The 25,950-nt window shown below is 33.7% G+C and overlaps 4 protein-coding genes across 4 annotated transcripts; 2 read left to right on the top strand and 2 right to left on the bottom strand.

The window, feature by feature from the left end:
- Window positions 1-615: 615 nt before the first annotated feature.
- On the bottom strand, window positions 616-7,837 carry LOC122599360 (protein HLB1-like). The gene is made up of 14 exons (XM_043771866.1): window positions 7,369-7,837; window positions 5,994-6,113; window positions 5,224-5,293; window positions 4,451-4,564; window positions 4,261-4,344; window positions 4,085-4,135; window positions 3,953-3,982; window positions 3,776-3,838; window positions 3,575-3,640; window positions 3,014-3,142; window positions 2,871-2,906; window positions 2,508-2,627; window positions 1,092-1,262; window positions 616-944 (listed from the first exon to the last, which is right to left on the bottom strand). The coding sequence occupies exons 1-14, from the start codon at window positions 7,707-7,709 to the stop codon at window positions 834-836; spliced, it is 1,506 nt and encodes a 501-aa protein (XP_043627801.1). The 5' UTR covers window positions 7,710-7,837; the 3' UTR covers window positions 616-833.
- Window positions 7,838-10,466: 2,629 nt separating this feature from the next.
- LOC122601760 (coronatine-insensitive protein 1-like) lies at window positions 10,467-13,123 on the top strand. Its single transcript, XM_043774499.1, has 3 exons — window positions 10,467-10,580; window positions 12,051-12,337; window positions 12,496-13,123. The coding sequence occupies exons 1-3, from the start codon at window positions 10,467-10,469 to the stop codon at window positions 13,121-13,123; spliced, it is 1,029 nt and encodes a 342-aa protein (XP_043630434.1).
- Window positions 13,124-13,685: 562 nt separating this feature from the next.
- LOC122598808 lies at window positions 13,686-14,186 on the top strand. The gene has a single exon (XM_043771295.1). The coding sequence runs from the start codon at window positions 13,738-13,740 to the stop codon at window positions 14,179-14,181; it is 444 nt and encodes a 147-aa protein (XP_043627230.1). The 5' UTR covers window positions 13,686-13,737; the 3' UTR covers window positions 14,182-14,186.
- Window positions 14,187-15,325: 1,139 nt separating this feature from the next.
- Window positions 15,326-16,639, bottom strand: LOC122602082 (homeobox-leucine zipper protein ATHB-7-like). Its single transcript, XM_043774815.1, has 2 exons — window positions 16,093-16,639; window positions 15,326-15,699 (listed from the first exon to the last, which is right to left on the bottom strand). The coding sequence occupies exons 1-2, from the start codon at window positions 16,396-16,398 to the stop codon at window positions 15,457-15,459; spliced, it is 549 nt and encodes a 182-aa protein (XP_043630750.1). The 5' UTR covers window positions 16,399-16,639; the 3' UTR covers window positions 15,326-15,456.
- Window positions 16,640-25,950: the final 9,311 nt, after the last annotated feature.

Here is a 25,950-nt window from a genome sequence, read left to right as displayed (position 1 = left end):
TTCACTACCCCTTCTCCGAACCACCCCCACCCTAGAAAGTCAAACCTTGTGCCATTTTCACTCACCACCCTCATCTTTTCTAAAGCTACCCTTCACTACCTTTTCTTCCTTCACATATACCTTAAACCTCACCCTCACTCCCCTTAACCTTCTCTACACTCCCATATAAAAGCAACCCTTCACCGGACATGCTATAGTCACCAATAACCACCCTATAAAGGGTCACAAACACGGGTACACCAGGTTTTATATATGACCTGTTTAGCTCCAACAGGCACACCAGTGATCCGAGGGAGGTAATGTAATGAGTGAATAAGGTAACAATTTAAGGAACTTTGAAAGTGATAAATGACAAAAAGGATTTCATTTTGAAGAGACGTGGATCTTGATCAAGAAATGCACATGAATTTGAAGTGTTGGGCCAACAAGAATAATTGTTTGCACCTTTTGGAAAAAAAAAAAACAAGGGGTTGGAGGTTGGCAGTTTGGCACAGTTTCAGAAAAGCCAATAAAGAAACCCTACCAATAGGAGCAATCAATGTAGAAGCACTTCTTTTATAACATATATAACCAAGTACATAATATTAAACAAAAAGCGATTAATATAGGCAAATGTAAGCTCAAATATGAATATATAAAATAATGAAATAAGTTCAAAAAAGCAAATGAAGTACAAAAATTATATCTGAGAGTTTTTATCCTTGTGCTATAATGATAAAATAACAATATACAAAAATATTAAAAGAAGCCTCAACTCCTAACATCTACAAGTAGTCATTCCACACCTTTTGAAAAAGGGCAGCTCTGAACCAAACATATTACAGACACGAATACTATCCGGTAATTATGCCTGCTAATACATCGCTCTTACCTCGTGCAAAAATAGTGTAAACTAGTCGAATAGCATCAAGCCACGTATCCAGATATTCCCATGAGTCCGCAATCTGTGAAGTATAGATAAATTAAAATTCTCTTATTCAGTGCTTCTTATAAAGATCAAGTCCATTAAAATTAATCATTTTCACTGACGTTTACATTATAAAGGCAAATTATATTTCAATTTCAACTTGCACGAGAGAAATAAGATATACCAAAAAAGTCGGTCCATGAATTGTATCAATGCAGATAGAAGGACCGGGAGGCAAAGTCAGATCTGCGCATGCTGATACCGAGACAATATCTGTTATATCAATTTTTATAGCTGGTCTCCCATTACTTGTTTTATCTCCCGAACCCATGTATCTCTGCTCGTCATTGTGGAACTGTGACAAATTAATGCTAAATTTCAGTACATGAAGCATGGATCAAATCATTATAACAATTAGCAAGTAAATTAAACCAACCACAGACTTCTAAATGCCCGTTTCTATGATGCATATTATTCACAAGAAGTCCAATTTTTAAGTTTGATATGCTGATATGTGCTTTTGTTCAAATTTCTCAACATCCTACTACAAATTACTTACCATAATCCACCACAGCATTACCTACTTTTTAAATAGAGGAAAAGAACATTGTTATTGTAAGTAAAGAATACTTTGTTGCTGACAGTTTCTATCAGAGTTAGTGTCCTTAAAATACTTGTGCTACACGGTAAGATTTTTGTTGATTCTTGTCTTCCAATTTGTTTTCGCGTTAAGAAACATATGAGAATATGAGATAACTTTAAGTCGGTATGGATTTTTCATTCAAACATGTTAGTGTAATTAACTTTGCTAATTTAATAGTAAGACAATATTGTCCAAGGCTTGCTGCTATTCAAACTTGATTCGCGAGGCTAAAACTTTTGAATTGCTTATAAAAGTTCCAATATGCACTGCCCTGAAAGTTGCAATGATTGACTACACAAAACTTAATATCAATAGTAGTCTCCTAAACATGTTTAATATATCCTTAACTATTGATAAGATGGGGAAACATTCCAAGATGAATTTCGCTGTATGAATGGACTACACTTTAATTACTTCTTAAAATACTACTTTAATCAAATTTGTTCTTCCATTGAAGTATTTTGACTTTGCCAATTTTTTCCATTTCACTAATTGATCCAACCAACAAAACAACCTTCTGATTTTAATATAATGTGGTCATCTATTGGAATAGGACAAATAATCCCATATTAAATGATGAGATGAGATTGTGTTACCTGTGAAATAAAGATGTACAAATATATACACACGAAACACCATAGATCAACCTATAATGTATTTAATCTTTACTTTGAACTATGAAAGAATTTTCTACTTGCAAGTAGATAATACACACGCACACATATACATGCATACTTAATCTAAAGATATAATGCCCGCACTAATAAGAACGATAAAAAACGGCAACGCTAACATGATGAACAAGGTAAAGCAACATCTCTAACAACATAGCCTATGTGCTTGCTGAAAAAGATGCAATAAGGCCGATGTTTCAAAAAAACGCATATATGAATACATGAGGCAAGATTTGTGTATCAACTTACTTACTTACATGTTATATGTGAAAAAGTATCATACCTGTTGAAGCCCCTCGTGATTTAAAACAAACTGGGTGCGCTTCCAGTCACCATGTGGAGCAATTGGATTTCCCACTGGTGGTGCGGTAAGATATCCAACCTTTAAGTAAGGTAGAGGGAGCTAAGACAAAAATAAAACTCATTAATACACCAAGAAGTATAAGCACCTGAAAAAATAATCAAGTAAAAGAAATAGAAAACTGATACACTAAAACAATTCAAGCTAGTAAAAACATGACATTTGCAGTGAAAATTGGATGAAAACAAGAAGCTTTAGGATAATGGTAATTAACTATGTATGCACTAGCATTGCATACATGATACAAGCTAAACCAGTATAAGTAGATTTTGATAGTATACTCACCATGGATCTCACAAGCTTCAAGGCACTAGTGTAAACCTGTGATTACAAAACCGTAAATTACATTCACATCATGCAGTAAAGTGATTATGTTTCCTGATAAGGAAAAACGTTTGTAAGGAACTTGATGCACAGAAGATACATACGGAGTAACTTGGCTTTAATGCATGAGCAGCAGCAATGTAAATAGCTGCCTGACTATATAATTCATCGGGAGAAACATCATGTCCTCCCATTGTCCCTCCAGTTCTTGATGTGTCTTCTGCTAACCCATACTACAGATACAAGATCAATGAAAGAAGGTCATGCCAATTTCAGTTTTCAAAACAAGCAAGCCGAAGGTGGCCAGAACCGAATCAGGTCAAAACAGGTGATTCATATATGTTGTGTTTACCAGTCGGAATTTTTTGTTCCTATTTGTTGAGTTACATAAATAATTATTGTATATCTATGTTTAAAAAACAAATATTTAAATCTGATATTTATATTGTTTTGAATATAACAATATATGAGGTTATAAACATTTATACAGTTGCAGTCAATTTCAACGTATTCGGCCCATTTCATTTTAACCATACTTTTAGAGTAGACCCTGTGAAAAAATATAACCCAGATCAACCCGTTGCCAAGTAAAATGAGTCAAAATTGCTACCTATAAGTACACCATTATATCCATATTAAGAAACGGAAAAGGATAATAAGCTCACCAAAACAGTGCCGAGGTTGTATATGGCCCTATGAAAATCAAATTGCAACTGTATCGCTGCACGAAACTGCAACGCAGAACAAGGGATCTCGTAAAGAGACAATATATTAACACTAAAGGCTATAGAATATACCAGATGCAACATTTACAAGAAAATTGACACATCTATCTATTTGTAGGCCAATGGCAATATTGCTGTTACCTTACTGATCGCGCTTTTTACTATTGTCTGCTTTTCTCTTGCAGGAACAATTGCACTCAGTTCCTGAAGCTCCAAATAATGACATCAGTTAAAAATTTAATGCAGGAAATAACATACATCAGGTTCTTAATAAAATTAAATATTACTTCGTATCTATATATAAGAAACTAGAAGCACCTGTAAAGCAAGACCCCAGTTGTTAAGAGCCTGAAATGAATTTCATCATGAAGTCAAAAACAATGCATTAAAATGTACCATTAGTACAGAACATAAATACAACTGACAGTGAGTAAGGTCAATGAGAGTTACCTGGGGACTGTTCCAATTCAACTGAACAGCCTTTTCATAATTATTTGTTGCCTGCAACATCATAACAGAAAAAGTCACGTTGCATAGAATTTCACAATCTCAATAAACTGTTTCAAGCAGAAGAAAACGTTGCAAAATGTATAGAATGGGAGACTGTCATGAAATGAAGGTCTAACCTGCTTCCATAGTTCTTCAGCCTCCTTTGTACGCCCACGCATTTTGGCCCGATCAGAAATAGCAATAGCCCAGTTATAATAAGCCTGGAATTAGAAAACATGACTATTATATCGACATGTAGCAATAGATACTAAACTTTGATGCTAGATGTTATGATAAGTCTGATATTGTAAATGAATTAATACGCACATCATGAAGAGAAGGATTTAAACGGGTAGCCTCATCATACTTTTTGCAAGCCTCTTCAAGCAGAGCATCTTTAGATGGTGAGCTGGTATCCGAGTTAACATTATCTGCACTTTCCTGAAGATGTATCAAATGATAAGACAGGTGTGCATCAAAAATTATAAATACTCATTTCTGTCAAAAGAGATATATAACTATTACTCTATAAGACTCGGTAATAACACGGTTTAGACTAATAATATGGTTTGTATCCCTGTATATATCGACCATCATTTTCTATTTACAGCCCTTGGTTATAATATCTATCACAAGTAAGTACTCCTTGTCTCACCATAAAGCCCAAATTTGATTTTTGAGTATTTACATTTACAAGACAATAAATTCAGATTTAACATAAATTTTCTTGGGATACACTGGCAACTGTTTAACTGGTAAAAAGTAAAAACGTTACATTATAATGAGTATCAAGCTACAAAGCTTGGTATGTAGTGTTTGTTGGGTAAAAGGGTTTCAGCCTGGTATATTGTGGTAAATAGTAGGTAAGCACATTCAAAATCAGAAGTGAGCATTGTGAGACTGGGCCCTGGGGAGCAAATATTTTACGACTGCTAGGTAGAGGTAGCTTTTTTGCTAGTAATATGTATTCAACCATAAAGATTTAATTCCACCATTAATTATCGTTTTGAGGGAATCAAGTAAAGCCAGAGACTTGGGTAATTACGACACTTATCTATATATGTGTTAACATTATTTGGTTGTATGGATACATAAGTTACCTGAAGAACCAGTGCCCAGTTATAAAGAGCATCATAATCATTTGGATTGCTCTCTATTGCACTTGCATACCTGAAAGCAAAACATGCAAACCAAACAAGTTTTGAGAAAGTAGAAAACCTAAAGGCCCATTGAATGTGAGATCGTAAAACAAATTTATATCACAAACACGCACACACAAAGGATCTCTCTGAAAAGCTAAAGGATCATATTCACTACAAAATATAACATTATAACCATGTTCAGCTAGCCATGAATCTTTTTGGAACTTCTTATGTAACATAATAGCAGTTGAACCAGATATTTCAAAAGTGTGAAACTACCATATCAACATTATGGGACCTGCAATATCCATTAAATGGGTATCAACAGGACTCAAACGATACTTGAACGTATTGCTACAGGATGATAGTACCTGAGTAGTTTAGTGAGCCGATACCATCTACTTTCAGGTGTATGTAAATGATATACATGTTCTAGTCAAATGACAGCCAAGATAACCAAAAGAAACAGAGAGAAAAATGTGTGGTGTCGATCAAGAAAAGAAGCCAGGTGATGTATTCAAGTGTCAATTGCAAATAATCATGAGCAACTTGATGTAGCTATATAGAAAACGAATCAAATAAACTAGCATGAAACTTGCATCGATAATTATTTTTCTAATTTAACGTTGCTTTCTAAGAATCATCAAAACCATTTCTACTAGCTTTCAATAATTTAAGTTCATACTAAACGAGATAGAAAATGATCGAAGCATAGAAAAAAAAGTCACCTTTTTGCTGCAAATGTAAGAATCTTTTGCCTTGACCGACCTTCCTCATCAGAACCAGTGATACTGTTGATCAGATCCATTGCAGCACTGCTTTTTTCTGCATGTTGTGTGTTCTCTTGACTGAAAAAAGTCAAAGAGGTAACCATGAATATATTAACACTACTTCTTACTCAAAGAGAAAACACACTTATCTGATTGTAATAGAGTGAGCAGAAATGAATGTTTATGCTAACTATGTAGTGCCTATAAGGAACAGAAGGCACTGTGTGTTTAAGTAAGCTACATTTTATTAGTTTGATCCAGGTAGCATATACCATTTGAAGATATAAAAGTATACAATTAACCAATGCCTCACTTATATTGATCATATAATACTTATAAAACTGATCATTCATATTTAAAGAGGCACCCGTTTGACATGCAGGTTGTGTTTGGGTTAGCAGGTTCCAGATTAGGGTTGTAAACCAACCCATTTGATAGATCATGTCAGTTTGGGTTGGTAATTTTGATCCTTCAGCCCGACCTGAACTGCCACATACACATACCTATTATAGTTATAATACATAGATAGCAAAAAGAAAGAGGCATTTGTCATTGAAATTATAATATGGTGGGGGGTCCCCATGGTTAGAGTATGTTTCTCAAGCAGTCTCATATATAAGCACACATGGATTTGAAACCACTAATAGGGTTTGTATAACTTGTAAGGAGTTAAGTTAACAAAACAAAGTAGTGGAAGCGTTTACAACATTCTACAATAAAAGCTCCATAGACAAGATCCATGTGTAAAACATATGAGAGTTAGCAAAACACTTAAACAAATCAACCTTCTTAATGATGGTACCGAAAATTGTCCACAACTAAATTTCACTCCAGATACGAATTGTTCGACAAGTAAAAAGAGTGGTAAAAGAGTCTAGCTTTCTTTTCAACCTTCCATAGCAAAAACCCATATATAGTAAAGGCAGCCTAACACTATCCACACTAGCATTGTATAGATACTAACCACACAAAGATTATCATATACCCAAAAATCAACGTCGGCATAGTCGTTGCTACACAAGACGAGGCATCACACTATACTCAATAACCATAAAGCCCAGCATTGTCTCACAATTTTGAGTAAACATGTTACTTTTTCATCAAATCAAGTTGAGAACTTGAGACTAAAGTTAAAGATCCCAATTGGTGATAACAGATTAAGAATAAACATTCAAGTTTTATACTTTTCGGAACATATTAAGCATAGTCGATAGCGAAATCCATAAAATGAAGTCTATTTATGATCACATTCCTGTAGCAACAGCTGGTATAACAATCTAATACCAATTACAACAATCAAGTACAAATTATATAAATATAGATATAGATATACCTGTGAAGAGGAGTAGTAACAGCAGTGGAAGTAGGAGTAACAACAGATTCAGAATCTCCGCCATTTTTCAACTCATCTAATAATTCTCTCATTGTGAAAGTTCGATTTCCTCCTTCCTGCTGCTGCTGCTGCTCCACATCTTTATTATTATTATTATTATTATTATTATCGGTTGATGATTCGATGTTAGTACTAGGAGTTTCAGTTTCGGATACTTGTTGTTGTTCTTCGGGTTTCGGATCTGGATCCTGATTCGGAGCTATATCAGTTGAGTGGGTAGCGGGTTCGGGTACGGTATGGCCGTTTTGTAATTCGGGTTGTTGATCATCCGATGCAGACATTTTTGGAAATTAGAAATTGATCTGAGGAAGATGGGAAGACAGAGATCTGGTGGTAATTTATGTTTTATGACAGTAATTTGGACCTCCCCTGACTTTTTCTTTTTTCTTTCTTGCTACTTTATATTTTATATATGAGTGAGTGACACTTTGCTTACAAATGGCTTATATTCAGATCATGTTTTAATGTATAGAATTTTTATTTAACTTTATTTTATTCTTTTGTTATCAAAATGATAATCATAGAGGTACTGTAAGTGGTATGTCATTTAACTATTTAGTTTTAAAAGCTAGTACAGTATTATTTTATGAAAAATAATAAATCCTCTTAGTCAATCCTTTTAAAAAACCTTTTAATATATCCACTTGTTAACACATGAAAACCACTAACTTTCTTTTCAAATTATATATATATATAGCTACAGAGAAAAAAATCAACTTTACAAAATGATCTAAGCCATCTAAATTCACAACCAAATTAATTTTCACCTTTTAAATTCAAAGTCAAATTATTCCAACTAAAAAAAAAAGTCAAATTTCTAATTAATAATGTGGTATATACATATTTTTACACCTAATACGTATTTAATTAACATGTTAACACAATAAAACACTTTCCTAATCAAAAATACAATAAAAATTGTGACACAACTATTTTGAATTTCTAATTACCCATATCAAACCATGTTGCCTAAAGTGGAGTTTTTTTCCTAATACATATAAATAAAAGTCAAAGTTTCTAATTAGTAAAAAAATCCTTACAAATGTTAAAATTATTTTTGTATACCATTACAAATACCACAAATAATTTTTGGGAAAACATCATATTTCTCCTTGCTAAACATCATAATAACTTATTTACCCACTTAAGTTCCTTAATATCATATATACCCAATCTAAACCTTAAAACTCTCATATTTACCCACTTAAACAACTTAACATCATATATACCCATTCTAAACCTTAAAACTATCATATTTTCAAAATAAACTAATTATTATAACTTTGTAATTTTTCCCCCCTAGAAACTATAACTTATTTAACTTAAAAACTATTATATCCATATTGTTCGACAAAGAAATGGATTCTTTTTTTTCCCATTAATCTATCGATTGAATTATAATTATTTGATTGTAAAAGAGTTGTGAACACCAAATTTACGGAATCAAAATAGTTATTTTTTTTTTGATGTTATAAATGAGGCACTCTTTAAATAAGTTATTTCTTATGATTTTTTTTTGTTAATATATATATCCATCATCTTTTTCATCATTAAAAACAACATCATTAGATTATTACACATTATTCACACTTGATCCAACATTATATCATTGTCTTTAATTAGTTGTATTTGGTCTTAAAAAAAACGAAACAATTCTCAGTAGCAATGACAAAAAAAATTGGCGGCTATAGTGTGACGATTCCTAATTATATTCATTACTTTACTACCTAAATTGCTAATTATAGTTTTAAGGTTTAGAATGGGTATATATATGACATTATGATGTTAAGTTGTTTAAGTGGGTAAATATGAAAGTTTTAAGGTTTAGATTGGGTATACATGATATTAAGGAACTTAAGTGGGTAAATATGTTATTATGATGTTTAGCAAGGGAAAATATGATGTTCTCCCATAAATTTTTTATCATTTCAATACATCAAAGTTTTCAAAAGTTTCATTCCAATAATGCTTTAAATCTTTTAACCCATTTTATTGTGAATGGATCGAAGTTTTGATGTATCTAAGATGTTAATTTCTTATATTCCAATATTTTTTTAAATTTATTTTATACATTTGTTTGTTTCTTTTTAACCTCATATAATTACATGGATATATTTACTTAAGATTTGAAATTAATAATCTGTCAGTAAAAAAAAAATTATAAAACTTCAAAGATGGGTAAAAGAGGTAAGTGGGTGGCCACCCTCTGGAGCCATGTACCTATTGGACCCAGCCGGTGAAAACCTAGAAGACTTGGTTTGCAAGCCCCCATTTTTAAAGGTACGGTACCACTGGGGTTTTTAACCCATTGGTACAAAAATAAAAAATAAAAACTTCAAAGATGCTTCAATGACATTCTTAATTTCTTTGTTATATTTATTTTTTATGTCCAATATAGTTGGAAGAACAAATTTTGATTGATGACAATAGTTAGATGCACATTTGTATTTAATTGATATATATAGATGGTTGTTGTGATGCATAAAACACATATAATTCACCATTATTGTACAATATATATTTCCATTTAACTTATAAGTTTATATAGAGCTGAGAGGCATGGTATAAAATTTGATGTAAATATATAATTTGCTAGAAGTCAAACTTGCAAACATGCATGGTATAAAATTTACATGTCATGGTATATTTTGGTTAAAATGATTGGTCAAACTTGCAAGAAATAAGCTACACCAATTCATGATGCTAGAATAAATAGTATATGTTTGCAAGAATATGATACATGACCTATTTTCAGCTGGCTAATCTTGACATGGCAATGCGAATGGCTTGTCAGGTTTGGACAATTGGTCAAAACTCAAATATAGATGAATTATAGCTCATTTTGACTGATATTTTTTCTATTTTTACTTTTTTTATCAGGAAATAAGATTCATTGTTGGTGTTACTTTATCTAAGGATTAAAAATACATACATTAATGCACAAAATGACTTGGAACTGTGAAATTACAAAAAAGTTTGGGTTTACAAGTATCTTAAGTTTGGTTTTGCAATGCTTTATGTTAATTCTTACTAGACTTATGTCCGCACAATGTGACGGCGGCGGGGGTAGTGATGGCGGAGGTAGTGTTAGTGACGGTGGTGTGGGCGGCAGGGGGGCGGTGATGGGGACGACGATGGTGCTGAATGTAAAAGTAATTGATGTTGAAGGTGGTATTGTAGTTATTTTAAGTGTTGAAGGATCTACACCTGAAAATTATTTATTAAAGGTATTATATTATATTATATGTATATTAAATGAAGATGTTTAAATTAGTGAATAAAGAAAAAGAGTCTTTTTTGGTTTTTCAAATGTAGAGAGTTTAAGGAAAATAAATACAGGAAAGGTGATTTATTTTACTAGATATTATAGACTAATAAAAGTTGAATATTTGTACTTTTATCAATTTATGGTATTTTTATATACAAAGTTGAACATGTTTCGCGTACTCTAAAATATAAATTTATTGTTCATAACCCGGTCAACGACCGGGTATAGATCTAGTTTTACCCCTTATTTTCCCACATGTCACAATCCTATTAATTAGGAGAATTTTTGGGCTAATAATTTAGAAGAATTGATCATCACCCTTATTTTATATTTCATCTCACTCCTTTATAAAACAAAATTAACTTCTTCCTCCTTCTCAAATAATAAACCAATCATCTTTTTTTTCCCTTAAATTTTTCACTATTTTAAAATTTTTTCACATAATATATCTATAATACTCTCAATAAACTTTATACACAACTCTCTAATTACATCAATTACTTTTACATTAATAACCAGATTGTGTTGCCGTCACCGCACGTTTGCAACACCACCATTGTCACCGACATTACGACCACCCGTCGCTGTCACCGCGACATTACACTGTTGCCCCTTTAGTTTTTCTATATAATTAGTGTGTAAAAAGGTAAATGGGTGTAACCTTTGATCTCGTAAACTGTCATGATATCTAGAGCACACACCGTATGGAACTCATGATATTTAAAACAAAAATTTTGTGCATCCATTTCGATGAATATGCATCTAAGATGGATGTACAAAGCAAAAATCGTGATTTTTTATTTTGACGAAACAGTGTGTTGTTAAACACTTTAATAATGATAATTAGTCATGCACTATGTTAATTTTATGTACTTTTAATCCATCAAAATGAAGTTTTTAAGTGTTTTCACCGTTTCTCATTTTAAGGGTGTTCCTACTTGAAAAACCCTTAAAATAAAGAGGAAAAAAAAAAGTTGAGTGACAAATTTATTTTTTTTAAAGATTATTTAATGGTAAATTTGAGCTAGATTTTAAAAAATAGGTGACAAATTTGCTCTTTTAGTATATTTTAAAGGAAAATGATTAATTCATCTAAACTAATAGCCTAAATATTCTCTGAAAAAATTAAGAGGCAAGATTAGAAAAGAGAACTAGCGAATTTGTCACCTTCTAATACTTTTAGGAGGATTTTTAAACAAAATTTTAGAAGGATTTATGATTTTTCTATTTTAAATGATAAATTTGTTCTTTAGTCTTAACTTAATGAAAACTTATTAACAAAATTTGTTCTAATACTTTTGGATTAAAGCGTATATGTGTCACCATTGCATTAATTTGATAAGTTTGTGTTTAGGAAGAAATCGGATCAATATTAAAGACGCGGAATGGTTACACGAGCTGGCTGGCTTTGCATAATACCTGTTTTGAGAGCTTGACGTTCCACAACCCGGTTATTGATCTTGATGTTAATGACCTGACACTTCTAGCAAAGAATTGCAGTCAATCTTTGAAATGTGTGATCATAACCAGCAAATTCCGTCTAGTGGATCTTAAAGATTTCTGTAACTCTGCTGTTATGTTACAAGAATTATTTTATGGTGGTGACCATTGGGCCAAAAAGGAGGACTACTACGTACGCTGGTTTCAAATATCCTCCAAATATGAAGAATATGCGGTTTGAAGGCTGCGCTTCGAAATATGAACTTGGGTTTGTTGTTCCTTCTGCGCATGCATCAACTAATAATAGAGCTACAACTTTATGATGTAAAACAAAATAACCAATATTTTTTGCTTGAAAGGTGTCCTAATTTACAATTTCTGTATGTTAGTGGTGTTTATGGGAACAACGGATTGCAACTAGCTTATTGCCCGGATTTGCAAGCGATTTATGAAAAGGATGTGTCAGACAAGGGTCGCATTATACTGGCGCAAGGATGTCTTCAACTCGAAAAAATAAGTATCAAACTCAAAGATATCTCAGAAGACGCACTGCGGTGTGTAGGAGCTCATTTAAAGAACCTGAGATGGTTCCATATGACTTCACTTGACAAGACAAAAAAAAGTCTTATTCCAGCGGAAGGGATCCGAGCTCTACTAATTGGTTGCACCAAACTTGAAAAGCTATGTATTAACCTTGCTCACAGCCGTCGTTTGACCCCTGAGGGTATGGGATATATCGGGGAATATGGTCATCATGAGTTAAGACGTCTCTCTCTTTACTTTTCAGACTTAACCGAACTTAAGATATTATCGACAAAATTACGCGTGTTGAGAATAGAGGAGTCCAAGTTTAGCAAGGAAGAAGATTTGAGTTTTGTGTTTAATAGTATAACTACACTAAGGTACATATACGTTTGGGATGAGGAAAATGGGGAGTATTTGTCATCGACTCGTCCAGATTTTGAGCAAATACAAGCACTTCTCTAACTTTTTGGGAAGACGACATCTTTTTGATGCGATTTTAGTGATTTACTTTTCCTTCTTAGGTCATTGTTTTAATTTGATTTGTTAGCTATATGAAAATTCTTATCTTGAATGAAATACAGAAACCATATGGGATACACCTTCCTAGTCTGACATTGGGTTTTACACTTTTACTGATTGCTTATTGTACGTGTGTTGACATGTTGATCTTTACCTTTTTAAAATTTTGGCTTAAGAATATCTGCTATAATAAGCTAAGTATAGTCAAAAACGGCTTCATTTGACGGTTCACACCAAACATATAGTTTTATATTTTTATTGTTACATTATTATTATTATGTTTATATTTTGAGTAAACATCATAGTCAAACAACTCAAAATAGACATATATACAACACCACGAGCCTAAAACACAAATGTAGTTGGCTCACCACTGACTACCCACAAACTATACTTTTTTAATTAGGTGAACCACAATTCCAACCAGCCCAACCCCTGCCTACCAAACCTTTAGCTATATATATACAACCCAATGCTTGTTCATTGTCAAACCATTCAAGTTAAATAAGTTGACACGTACAAATTTTCTACTATCATTAATAGTTGTAGAGAACAATATGGCAGACAATAGAGTTGGAGCTGAGATCGTGTATGGAGCCGAAGAGTGCCAACGTCATTCCATCGAGTTACTGGATGAGCTAGGTTTTCCTAGAGGTGTTATGCCACTCAAAGACCTTGTAGAGTGTGGGAGGGTACGTGAGACGGGGTTTGTTTGGATGAAGCAAAAGGCTCCGTATGAGCATTTCTTTGAAGGGACTAATACGCGTGTTAGTTATGCGACAGAAGTAACCGCCTATATTGAAAAATGCAAGATGAAGAAAATGACAGGAGTTAAAAGTAAACAATTGATGATGTGGGTACCTATTGTTGAAATGAGTATGGAAGATTTCAATAGTTCGAAAATTTACTTCAAGGTACCCATTGGGGTAGGAAAGTCTTTTCCTGTTGCTGCGTTTATGAGTGAAGAAGAGAAGAAAAAATACTTGGAGCAATCTAAGTAAATGACTAAATTCGAGTATGAATTCTTGAAAATGTTATATCATATTGTCATGTTTTTGTTTCTATGTTTCTTTTCTTTGTCAACTTAATTTGATATTTGTAACTTTTATTGGTATGAATATATATTCACCCTGGATTATAAGGGTTTGAAGATTTGTTTTGAAAGTTTGTGAAGCCTGACTTGGTGTGGAGTCATAAAGCTAATGAAACAGTCAAACAGTAGACTCCATGTAACCATGTTAGAGCTAAAATAGACCCTTTGGGTAATGGGTCAAAATGGTTTGGGTCTAGTTGACCTTCCAACATTTTATCTGAATCAAAGAATACTTTTATTAAAATTAATGATTCTAACTTATTTTGAATAAAATGATTTAGGAATAGATATTTTGTGACTTTTAAACCATTTTATCTTAGTTCTTATTGGCTAAATGTTTTATTTTTACCCATTTAACCCGTTTGCAAAAATAACAATCCAACTTGATGACCCACTGTCACGAAAACTGGTTGTCGGTCTCAAACAGTCAAATGTCTTACTATTTCATACCAATGTGAATATGTGATGAATTATAGCACACAACCTTTTGGTTGATCCCAAAAACTTTTTAAACAAATTATATTATTTGTGTGGACTCACATACTGTTGCAATTTAAACCTTGCTGTTTTGGAGTCTGTTTTTATACCCTTCTTGCCACAAAAAACCAAAAAAGTAAACAAGCAATTGGGCAAACATCTTTACTAGATGTTGTCATTGCATTTGTCCATACTTGTGAAGCCAAGCCATCATTTTTGATGGGACTAAGGATGATTCATATTATTTGGTCACAACCTAGTGGTAATGCAAAATGATTTTGAGAATTATTTGAAAGTGATACTACAGTCTACATACATTATTATTTTCGTGTGGGCATCATCTTTGTCTATTTTGGTGACACTTATGTGTTAAACCAAAATACATACAAACTATACCAAACGTTTCTAGTAATACTTTTGATCGGTTCGTTTGATTAGGAATCTGTATGCAAAACTGCATATGGAAGACTTCTATATTTATGTTGGATTTCGAGTTTTTTTATTTTCCACAGGAAAAGAAGTAAACATAGATAACGTTATTCATTTTATTGTTTTTACTTTTGGAATATTTATAGTAAATGTTCTTTAACCAGTAATGCATTCAGTAAACAACATCATGGAAACAAGTGTAGCACTCTTCTGAAATATATAAACGCTCGAACCGTATCCAAGAATTATAGTTCATCAAAAAAAAAAAAAACTGCGCTCAAAACTGCCACCAGCTTGGACGCTCAGAACCAAAGCTGCCCATATGTTCTTCATTTTCTAAAATTCTATCATCTTCTCCAACATATGAAGTGCCAGCATAAAACGGGAGGCTAATTTCATGTCTATAGTTTGCCAATGAATTTTCTGCCTGTGATAGGGTTATGTTACCACATTCGTCGTTGCAGCTCTTGTTGGTGATGCCCCCTTCTTGAGTTTTTGCTAGATCTCTTAGCATATGTAACTGTTGATAGAATCATATCACATTTTCAACCCCTTTAATTTTGAATAGGTGAATATCTGGTTATAATTTTATCTCTAACTAGTCAAACGGATAATCAAAACATAGCTTACAAGAAAATGGACCAAAGGAACCGAAAGTCACCCAAAGTACATATTTTAAGCAAAAAATCTTGTTAGTCATTTCTTATAACTAAAATAGTATATTTATGTAATAATACTTGACACGCTCATTACTTAATAGTTTTATCTCATGGGAAGAAAAAAAAAAGTTATTGTGGGTAAGGGTAACCCAAAACAACATGACTTCCAAGTTTCCATATGTTCCAAAATGAGTTAATGACCCGTTTTAACCTACACAACCAACCCATTCTGCCACCTCTAGGTATAGTGGTACCTGTGTAAGTAGATCCTGGTTTTCTTCTTTCAAAGATTCTGATTTAGACGCCAACGTCTCATAGGTGTGCTTCAGGTTGTCATACTCTTGCTTAGTCTGCCTTGACTTTGATCGGGCCCTTCTGTTCTGGAACCATATTGCCACTTGTCGAGGCTGAAGCCCAATTTGGTTCGCAAGTTGTTGCTTCATCCTTAACTCGGGCCTAGATTGTGTCTCGAACATGTACTCAAGGAACTGGATTTGTTCGTCACTGAACCTACTCCGTCCCTCATTCTTGTTTTTCTTTTTTCTGCCTTCACCCGACATCAAAATGATTTTTGTGTAGAAGAGAGGTAAGGTGATGCTTGCTGCTACAATGCTACGAGTATATATAATATGAAGCAAACAGGGTTCAAGTTATATAAAGTGGGAAACGTTAGTTTGCTTAGAAGGACCAGGTGTACCTTGAAATTGACATTATTGTTACCATCTTTTCTACTTCAACGGCCTTTATTGAGTTGTATCCTTGTGCATATTATTAGAGAGAATATATATACTTATATTACCAACCTTTTAATGCTAACTAGATTAACAAGATATGGATTTTACTAAAACTTTTATTGAAGGGTCAAATCTCCCAACAAAAATTTGACCTGAGACCTCAACATGTCATGGAGTGCAATACCGTCCGAAGTCAAAGCCTAGTAACAGGGGGGGAGCTGGAAATATTATTAATGAGGAAAACGTAAAACAATAGTGGCTCGATCACTGCCCATGGAGGTCGTAAAATAGACATGTCGGGAGGGTTGAGTAACAGGTTGAAATGAGTTCACGTCAAATTCTATGTTTATACTTTATATGTTTGAGCGAGAATGGGTCACCATGTAATAACAAATCTATGCTTCCAAGTCTCTCAAATCCTATCGATTAAATCTTTCCAACTCATTTTACCCTTTTAACCTTCCCAACCCATTTTAGTGGCATTCATGATTCTTTCAACCCTCCCAAATTATTATTTTTTTTTATTTTTCATTTAATTTTAGCAAAAAATTAAATAAATAAAACATGATAAATAAAATATAACAATCCATTACATAAACTACTAATAAGACAAAGTCCGTTAGCAATGTTTTTTGCTTTTCTTGGATTTATGAAATGTGAAAGTATAGTATGCAGTAATATGGAAAAAGTATGAATTTGGTTGTGATTTGTTTTGGTTAAAAAGTTGTCTATAAGTGAAAAATATTAGGAATTTTTTTTCGCCACTAAAAATGGAGGTAACGGTGACATGACCGTTCCACACTCTTCACACGCTCAACCCTCCCAATTTCTACAATGGCTTTCTAACCCGACAACATGCAACCCGCTTGGAGCCCGCAGAGGTGGCGGCGGTGTTCTTGGGCAGATTCCCCCAATCCGCTTTAAAGCGGCTCTGACTCCGCCCCCTTAATGGTAAATGGGTAAAAAACATCTCTAATGCTAATGCGACAAAGAAAGATTTGGATGTTTAAATGAATGACAAAATAGGTGGCAGATGGTCCATTGTGACGAAACCTAAGAAAAAGCAATTTTGGTCCCCATAATTTAAATGTGAAAAGATGGGTTTCGACTTGGACTTTACAGAAGAGGGACTCGAATCGACTTTATGCTTTTGTTGTTTGTCATATGATACGTTTTCATGTTGATTACGTTTTCATGATATGTATGTGATTGATGTAAGTCTTTCAGCTAAAATTCGTCGTGTCGATGAGACCAAAAGTATAATGATTAGAAACACGTTTTAGTAGGTGTGTGGTTGTTTTCTATTCAAGGGATTGACGATAAATAAATATAAATACAAATAATATGTGAGTAAGCGCAATAAGGATAGGGCTCTATATGGTATATGTTGACCCTGTTGGAACCACGTTAGTGTGACCGTCACTGATCATGTGTCATTCCTGATATGATAATTGACGATAATGAAATCCCTATGTCTAAGTAAATATTCGATGGACGTATTTACTCTTAAAGACATATTATAGGGTTTCCCATTAGGTGATTGGACTTGAGAGGACTAATGAGGCACGAATTAAACACCAGAGGGACTTAATATGAAAATACTCCCCTTATATACATAGAGAGTAATTAACCCTAATTTAGGGTTAATCACGAAATTAATCACAGCCCCCCCCCCCCATATCATAAATTCGTCTATCTTCTCTGTTGAATTCATTAGAACAGAATTCATCACTTCATCCTAAATCAATCATCTTATTTTGGGAACCCGAAATCAATGGCAAGTATGTTTAATGCCTTTACAGGTTCCTCTGGATCTCACGGTACGTGTATATTACGAATTGAATCATGTTATATTCCAACATGTGGTATCAGAGCGGGTTGCGAAGCTATCCCATGATTTGATTCGTTTTCGTACCCTAATTCGCGAACTGAAGAAAGCAGAAGCTTAAATTCGTATGCTTCTTACGAACTTAAAGTTCGTTAGAACTCTAACTTCGTGAGAACTTCCTTACGAACTCTAAGTTCGTAAACAAAATCACTAAGTTCGTAAGAACACTCTAAGTTCGTAAGGCTTATATGTGTACAGAACAGAACTTCTGCTCATCTTCGCACTTACTTCCTCACGAACTTACCTTATTTTCGTAAGCTATCTTCGTTGCTTATTTTCGTAAGCTATCTTCGTTGCTTATGTTCGTAAGCTATCTTCGTTGCTTATGTTCGTAAGCTATCTTCGTTGCTTATGTTCGTAAGCTATCTTCGTTGCTTATGTTCGTAAGCTATCTTCGTTACTTATGTTCGTAAGCTATCTTCGTTTGTTACTTACGAAGATAGTTAACTACTTACGAAGTTAATCACTATTTACGAAGATAGTTAACAACTTACGAAGATAGTCAACTACTTACGAATTTAATCACTACTTACGAAGTTAATCCTTACTACGAACTTAGCTATCTTCGTACCGTGCTTATCTACGTCCAAGGGGCAGAGCCCCTGGCTGGGGCCGTGTTGTGGCATAAACGTCTTGGCCACATCTCACGAGATCGCATGACACGACTCGTAAAGGATGGAATCTTACCATCTCTTGACTTTAGTGATTTTGAAACATGTATTCAATGTCTCAAAGGCAAAATGGCTAAAGGGAATAAGAAATGAGCCACAAGAAGTTCCAACTTGTTGGAAATAATTCATACTGATATTAGTGGTCCCTATCCCGCTTCCATTACAGGACATACTTCATTTATTACATTTATTGATGATTATTCACGTTATATGCACCTTTATTTGATTAAGGAAAAGTCTGAATCCTTACAAACTTTTACTGATTTTAAAACTTTGGTTGAAAACCAACTTGAACGAAAAATAAAAGTTGTAAGATCAGATAGAGGAGGTGAGTATTATGGTAGACATACTGATGTTGGTCAAGCCGCTGGTCCTTTTCATGACTTTTGTAAGGAACATGGCATAATTAACCAATACACCATGCCTGGTTCTCCTCAACAAAATGGTGTTGCTGAAAGGAGAAATCGAACCCTAATGGACATGGTGAGAAGTATGCTTGCCAACACTAACTTACCTACTTTCCTTTGGACTGAGGCCTTAAAAAAAACTGTTCATATACTCAATAGAGTTCCTTCTAAATCTGTCCCTAAAACTCCTCATGAGATCTGGACAGGGAAGAAACCGAGTCTTAGATATATGAAAGTATGGGGCTGTCCTGCTGAAGCTAAATTCTATAACCCTAACTTAAAGAAACTTGATCCTAAGACTGTTACATGTTTCTTTGTCGGTTATCCGGATAACTCAAAAGGTTATCGGTTTTACTGTCCTTCCCACACTACTCGCATCAGTGATACACAGCATGCCACTTTCCTAGAGAACTCAGAGATCAGTGGGAGCACGACAAATCATAACTTCGATTTGCAAGAAGTACAAGAAGCGGGGGGAAACGATTCGTCGGTTAGTATTATTCCTCCGATAATTCCTCTTGTACAGAACGTTGCTCCGAATGTCACTGATCCAACTCCTCCTAATGTTAATCATGAGACCACTAATGCTGAAGGATCTTCCGAAAATCCCGAAAATCAACTCAGGAGATCATCGAGGTCACGTAGGGCCACCAATTTTGATGACTTCATTACTTATCTTACTGAAGTTGAAGATATTGGAAAGCTTATTGATCCTACCTCCTATAAAGAAGCCATTAATAGTGATCAGGCCACTCAATGGAATGAAGCCATGATTGAAGAGCTTAATTCCATGCAACATAATGACGTTTGGGAATTGGTTGAACTTCCTGAAGGATCCAAAACTATTGGTTGCAAATGGGTCTTCAAAACCAAATTAGACCCGAAAGGAAACGTCGAACGATATAAGGCCAGATTGGTTGCGAAGGGCTATACTCAGAAGGCTGGAGTCGATTATCAAGAGACCTTTTCTCCCGTGTCTCGTAAAGACTCTTTAAGGATCGTTATGGCACTAGTAGCTCACTTTGATCTCGAGTTACATCAGATGGATGTCAAGACAGCTTTCTTAAATGGAGACTTAGAAGAAGACGTATACATGTGGCAACCTGAAGGATTCATTCCAAAAGGTAAAGAGCACATGGTCTGCAAGTTAAAGAAATCCATATATGGGTTGAAGCAAGCATCAAGACAATGGTACCTTAAGTTTGATGAAGTCATTAAAGAGCAAGACTTCATAAAGAATCAAGTGGATCAATGCACCTATCTCAAGATCAGTAGGAGTAATTTTATAATCCTTGTTTTGTATGTAGACGATATTCTACTAGCAAGTAATAACTTGGATATGTTGCATGAGTCGAAGCGGATGCTTTCGCAGAAATTCGACATGAAAGATCTCGGTGATGCCTCTTATGTTATAGGTATCGAAATACATCGAGATAGGCATAATGGTATTTTAGGTCTTTCTCAAAGGGCCTATATTGAGCGGGTTTTAGAACGCTATAGCATGCAACATTGCGCACCCACTGTAGCTCCAGTAGTTAAAGGAGATGTATTCGGCACTTTCCAAAGTCCGAACACTGAGATTGAAAAGGAGCAAATGAGGGTGATACCTTACTCATCAGTAGTTGGGAGCATTATGTACGCTCAGGTCTGTACTCGTCCAGATATCGCTTATATCGCCGGTATGCTAGGACGTTACTTATCTAATCCTGGATTAGCACACTGGAAAGCGGCTAAGAAAGTTCTACGATATCTGCAAGGGACCAAAGACTACAAACTAACGTATAGAAGAAGTGACAATCTAGAAGTAGTAGGCTATTCCGATTCTGATTTTGCCAAAAGCAAGGAAGATAAGAAATCTACTTCTGGGTATATTTTCATGTTAGCTGGCGGACCTATCTCTTGGCGGAGTCATAAGCAGAAACTGACTGCAACATCCACCATGATGGCTGAATACATTGCCGTTTATAATGCTACTTGCCATGGGATGTTAATTAGGAATCTGGTTAGTGGACTCAAAGTCGTCAACTCCATTTCTAGACCATTGAAGCTTTACTGTGATAACTCAGCTGCCGTAACTTTCTCGAACAGTAACAGTTCAACTGGCGCTGGGCTGTATCTCGATACAAAGTATCTGTTTGTACGCGAACGGGTTGAGGAAAATGTTCTTTGTATTGAGTACATAAGTACAAATGACATGCTAGCGGATCCGATGACCAAAGGTCTTCCTCCTAATGTCTTCGCAGGACACGTGTCGACGATGGGGCTTACTAAAGACTTAGTTTAATTTAATAGCATATTGTGCTTATTTGATCATTAGTATTACTGTTTAAAATTTTTCCTCCTTATTCAGATTTTGTTTGTCTATTAATCGCACTTTGAGTACTCGTATTAGTGTGTTGACATTATTGTGACAAAATTTGTCTTAGTCAATTGATCATTGCTTATTAGTTTTAAATTTGAGTCATAGTTTGACTAGTGGGGGTCCTGAGTTGATGTTCTTCTCTACGACTATACTTATTGGCTATGATTTCGGTTTAAAACAAAATGAGTATTATTCCGGAACTTATTTGAATACTCATAGATAAATGATCGTTCGGTCAAGTGGGAGAATGTTGGAACCACGTTAGTGTGACCGTCACTGATCATGTGTCATTCCTGATATGATAATTGACGATAATGAAATCCCTATGTCTAAGTAAATATTCGATGGACGTATTTACTCTTAAAGACATATTATAGGGTTTCCCATTAGGTGATTGGACTTGAGAGGACTAATGAGGCACGAATTAAACACCAGAGGGACTTAATATGAAAATACTCTCCTTATATATATAGAGAGTAATTAACCCTAATTTAGGGTTAATCACGAAATTAATCACAGCCCCCCCATATCATAAATTCGTCTATCTTCTCTGTTGAATTCATTAGAACAGAATTCATCACTTCATCCTAAATCAATCATCTTATTTTGGGAACCCGAAATCAATGGCAAATATGTTTAATGCCTTTACAGGTTCCTTTGGATCTTACGGTACGTGTATATTACGAATTGAATCATGTTATATTCCAACAGACCCTTATAAGTTAAAAATTGATAGTAAATTTATATGTGGAAAATAGGCTGTTAAAGATGTGATTGATGCATTGAGGATGTTGATCGATGTTCTAATAAGAATCTTTGTAGCTTGGTGAAAATTCTTGATCATTTTGTTCTTTAAAAATGAAAAAATTAAAACTTCTTATTACAACTTTTTATTACTTTTAGTTTCGGTTATAGATGAATGCCAAATTGCCAACCATATTTTCACGAATTTCATTCTTTCTTTATAGGCTGCCATCATTGTTATAATTTTTTCCATTTTCTTAGATGCACAAAAGATGGAAGAATTGGGTCTTTAGAGGAAACGCTATGTATGGGCCTTTTAAATGGCTAAACCACATAGTCAAAAAATCATTAATGAGCCCAAATTAGTAAATGGTCTAGATGCTCTGGCTAACCTCGAATGAATGCTGCAAGTTCATTTGCTCTATAAGCTCCTCAGATGATGTTACCTTTTTATGTGGTTTTGACACGAGATCGAATATTTTGTACATTCTCTGGAGTCTGGTCCAATTATTTTGAAACTCAGAGGTTACGACGTCTGGTTCCGATAACTGCCCTTGTCGTTAATGGAAAGGGAAAATATTATTCAAGATAGATGATTTTCAAATAAGTATAAAGGTTTCATCTTTTGTAAGATGCATGTGTAATGTGTTGACGGATGGTATGTACATGCCTACGAGGTTATGAGAGTTGTTTGAATATTGATATTGTGAATCGGATAAGTCAAAAGGTGTTATAAATTAAAATATGATCAAACTATAATTTCTTATTGAAACTTTAATTATATATCTATACTATATTATAAAAAGAATAGCCTTTTTTATTTTTAGTAATGTTGAAAATATGTAATATTTTCACTTAGCACCCCTTAAAATGCTTTCACATACACGATCCCCTTAACATTAATGATTAAATTACACTATATCAATCCTTTTATCACTTAAAATATGTCTATTAACCTTTACAACAATTATATACACAACTCAACGCCGCTCCACCACCAAAAGTCGCCCAACCATCACACCATCGTAGTTACGGCCGCCGCCGCATCGCACGGGCACCGTGCTAGTATATACTAAAAACATATACAAATGTACAAGTAATTTATGCGTGAAATATACAAGCATTTAAAGCACATACTAATTTTAACCCCCTAAATTTAACCAAATTTCGTTTTAACTCTTAAAAGTTCTATTTTTTTAAACTTTTATCTCAAATCAAAGTTTTCGCTTTCATTTTCGTGACACTAAATTTTTAGGTTCTCGTGTTTTTATCAAACAACTTTCACACAATTTTAGGTTTACTTTTAAACATTTGGTCTTTGATTATTTTCATTTAAGTACTTTATGCGTGGAATGTACAAGCTTTAACGTTATGCGTGGAATGTACAAGTTCTCACAACACATAATAATTTTTACCATTTTTCATTTTAACCTCTTAAACTTTCTATCTTTTAACTTTTGCCCATATTAAAATTTTCGTTTTTATTTTCCTGACACTAAAATTTTGGGTTCTCATGTTTTCATCAACTAACTTTCACCATTTGGTTTTGACTATTTTTATTCGTTTTTTATATACATAACGTTTTTAAATTTTTTCCGCATCAAATTTTTCATTTTTATTTTCTTGAAACTGATTTTTTTGGTTCTCGGGTTTTCATCAAATAACTTTCACATGGTTACGATTTTACTTTTTAAACATTTGGTTTGACTATTTTCATCCATTTTTTTTATATATAATGTTTTTAAATTTGCCTCACATCAAAGTTTTCATTTTTATTTTCTTGACACTAAATGTTTGGATTCTCATTTATAGTATACTAAAAAACTATATCAATGTACAAGTTTTATATCTTTTAACTTTTGCCCCACATTAAAGTTTTCGATTTTATTTTCTTGACACTAAATGTTAGGATTCTCATTTATAATATACTAAAAAGCTATATGAATGTACAAGTACATTATATGTAGAATGTACAAGTTTTTTATCTTCTAACTTTTGCCTCACATTAAAGTTTTCGAATTTATTTTCTTGACACTAAATTTTTGGGTTCTCATGTTTTCATCAAATAACTTTCATCTGGTTACGATTTTACTTTTAAATATTTGATTTTGACTATTTTTATTCTTCTTTTTATATATATAGCGTTTTTACATTTACTTTTTCGTGTAGAAAGCGTATCACGCGACAACACGTGGGTACTATAACTAGTTCAATAACAAAAAAACAATCTATCTTTCTGATCTTAAGCAAAATTGATTAAACAAGTCAACCACAAAACCTTAACCACATTTAATCTGGATTTAGGTTATTATCTAATCGATAATAGTACTATTACATTACATAATAATAAAATGATTACCAGAAATTACAAAATACTAATTTGGAGAATTAATGATTTTAGAAGACGTCATATGTGATATGTATGTTGAAAACTTGAAATAACTTAGCCCGAACATATATCTACTTTTATACTTAGAACTTCAACAATTCCATCTAGCCTCTTCAATTTTTCAACCTTGACACTTTTAGTCCAAAGCCTAATTCTCCTACAAAAGACTTTTTATAATAACATAATCAGTCCCTCAAGTTTATAACAAGATTAAGACTACCAAATTGAAGAGGCTAGATGGAATCATTAAAAACACCACATAGATATCGGATTATACCAGTATGTGGTGATTTCTTCCTTTTTATTTTTTTTATTCGGATCGATTTTTGGTTTAAAAATTATATGTCACATTTGCTTTTTATGGTACCACATATTATTATACATTTAACCAAGTCATTAAATCACATCTCATCTATCCATGTTTTCATACTTCACAATACGTAACATACATAACACCTCTTTCTCAAACTAGATCCATGCCTTGGGCTTGAGTCCCAACAACAGTAGATCATTAGCTCAACCAAGAAAGTGTGTTTTTGAGTAGTCATTTAGCTAGGTGGTAAAAGAAGCCAAGTGATGAGAATGAGTAAAAAAAAAAGTCTTATCATATTCAATATAGCCTTTAAAAAAATACAAGATATAATACGAAAATTGAATAAGGTTTTATACTAAAATTAGAAAAAAGGAACTCCGAAATTTGAAGGACACCAATGTCCTTTCCAATAGAGCAAAGATAGCAATATATATATATATATATATATATATATACCCAGAGAAACTATTACTGACCCAAGTGTCAAACTTTACTTGACTCGGGTCATGTTGATAGGAAAGGATGTTCTAGCTTTGATGGGCATGATAATCAAACCTTTGATCTCAGTCAAAGGTTTCAACCCTTTCATTCAACTCGGTTTGTT

The sequence above is a fragment of the Erigeron canadensis genome, chromosome 5 (genome assembly GCF_010389155.1).
Source record: "Erigeron canadensis isolate Cc75 chromosome 5, C_canadensis_v1, whole genome shotgun sequence".
Taxonomy (NCBI): domain Eukaryota; kingdom Viridiplantae; phylum Streptophyta; class Magnoliopsida; order Asterales; family Asteraceae; genus Erigeron; species Erigeron canadensis.
Note: the sequence above shows the minus strand (reverse complement) of the source record. Positions and strands in the feature narration are given on the sequence as shown.

What these genes read in the sequence shown, in the direction of transcription:
- LOC122599360 (XM_043771866.1), bottom strand. Translation starts at nt 7,709, where the DNA reads ATGTCTGCATCGGATGATCAACAACCCGAATTACAAAACGGCCATACC. An exon ending in GTTACTACTCCTCTTCACAG is followed by an intron (nt 6,114 to 7,368) that starts GTATATCTATAT and finishes GACTTTTTTCAG; the next exon opens with TCAAGAGAACACACAACATG. An exon ending in TTCATGGACCGACTTTTTTG is followed by an intron (nt 945 to 1,091) that starts GTATATCTTATT and finishes TATACTTCACAG; the next exon opens with ATTGCGGACTCATGGGAATA.
- LOC122601760 (XM_043774499.1), top strand. Translation starts at nt 10,467, where the DNA reads ATGTCCGCACAATGTGACGGCGGCGGGGGTAGTGATGGCGGAGGTAGT. An exon ending in CGATGGTGCTGAATGTAAAA is followed by an intron (nt 10,581 to 12,050) that starts GTAATTGATGTT and finishes GTTTGTGTTTAG; the next exon opens with GAAGAAATCGGATCAATATT. An exon ending in GAGGACTACTACGTACGCTG is followed by an intron (nt 12,338 to 12,495) that starts GTTTCAAATATC and finishes TTTGCTTGAAAG; the next exon opens with GTGTCCTAATTTACAATTTC.
- LOC122598808 (XM_043771295.1), top strand. Translation starts at nt 13,738, where the DNA reads ATGGCAGACAATAGAGTTGGAGCTGAGATCGTGTATGGAGCCGAAGAG.
- LOC122602082 (XM_043774815.1), bottom strand. Translation starts at nt 16,398, where the DNA reads ATGTCGGGTGAAGGCAGAAAAAAGAAAAACAAGAATGAGGGACGGAGT. An exon ending in ACCAGGATCTACTTACACAG is followed by an intron (nt 15,700 to 16,092) that starts GTACCACTATAC and finishes TTCTATCAACAG; the next exon opens with TTACATATGCTAAGAGATCT.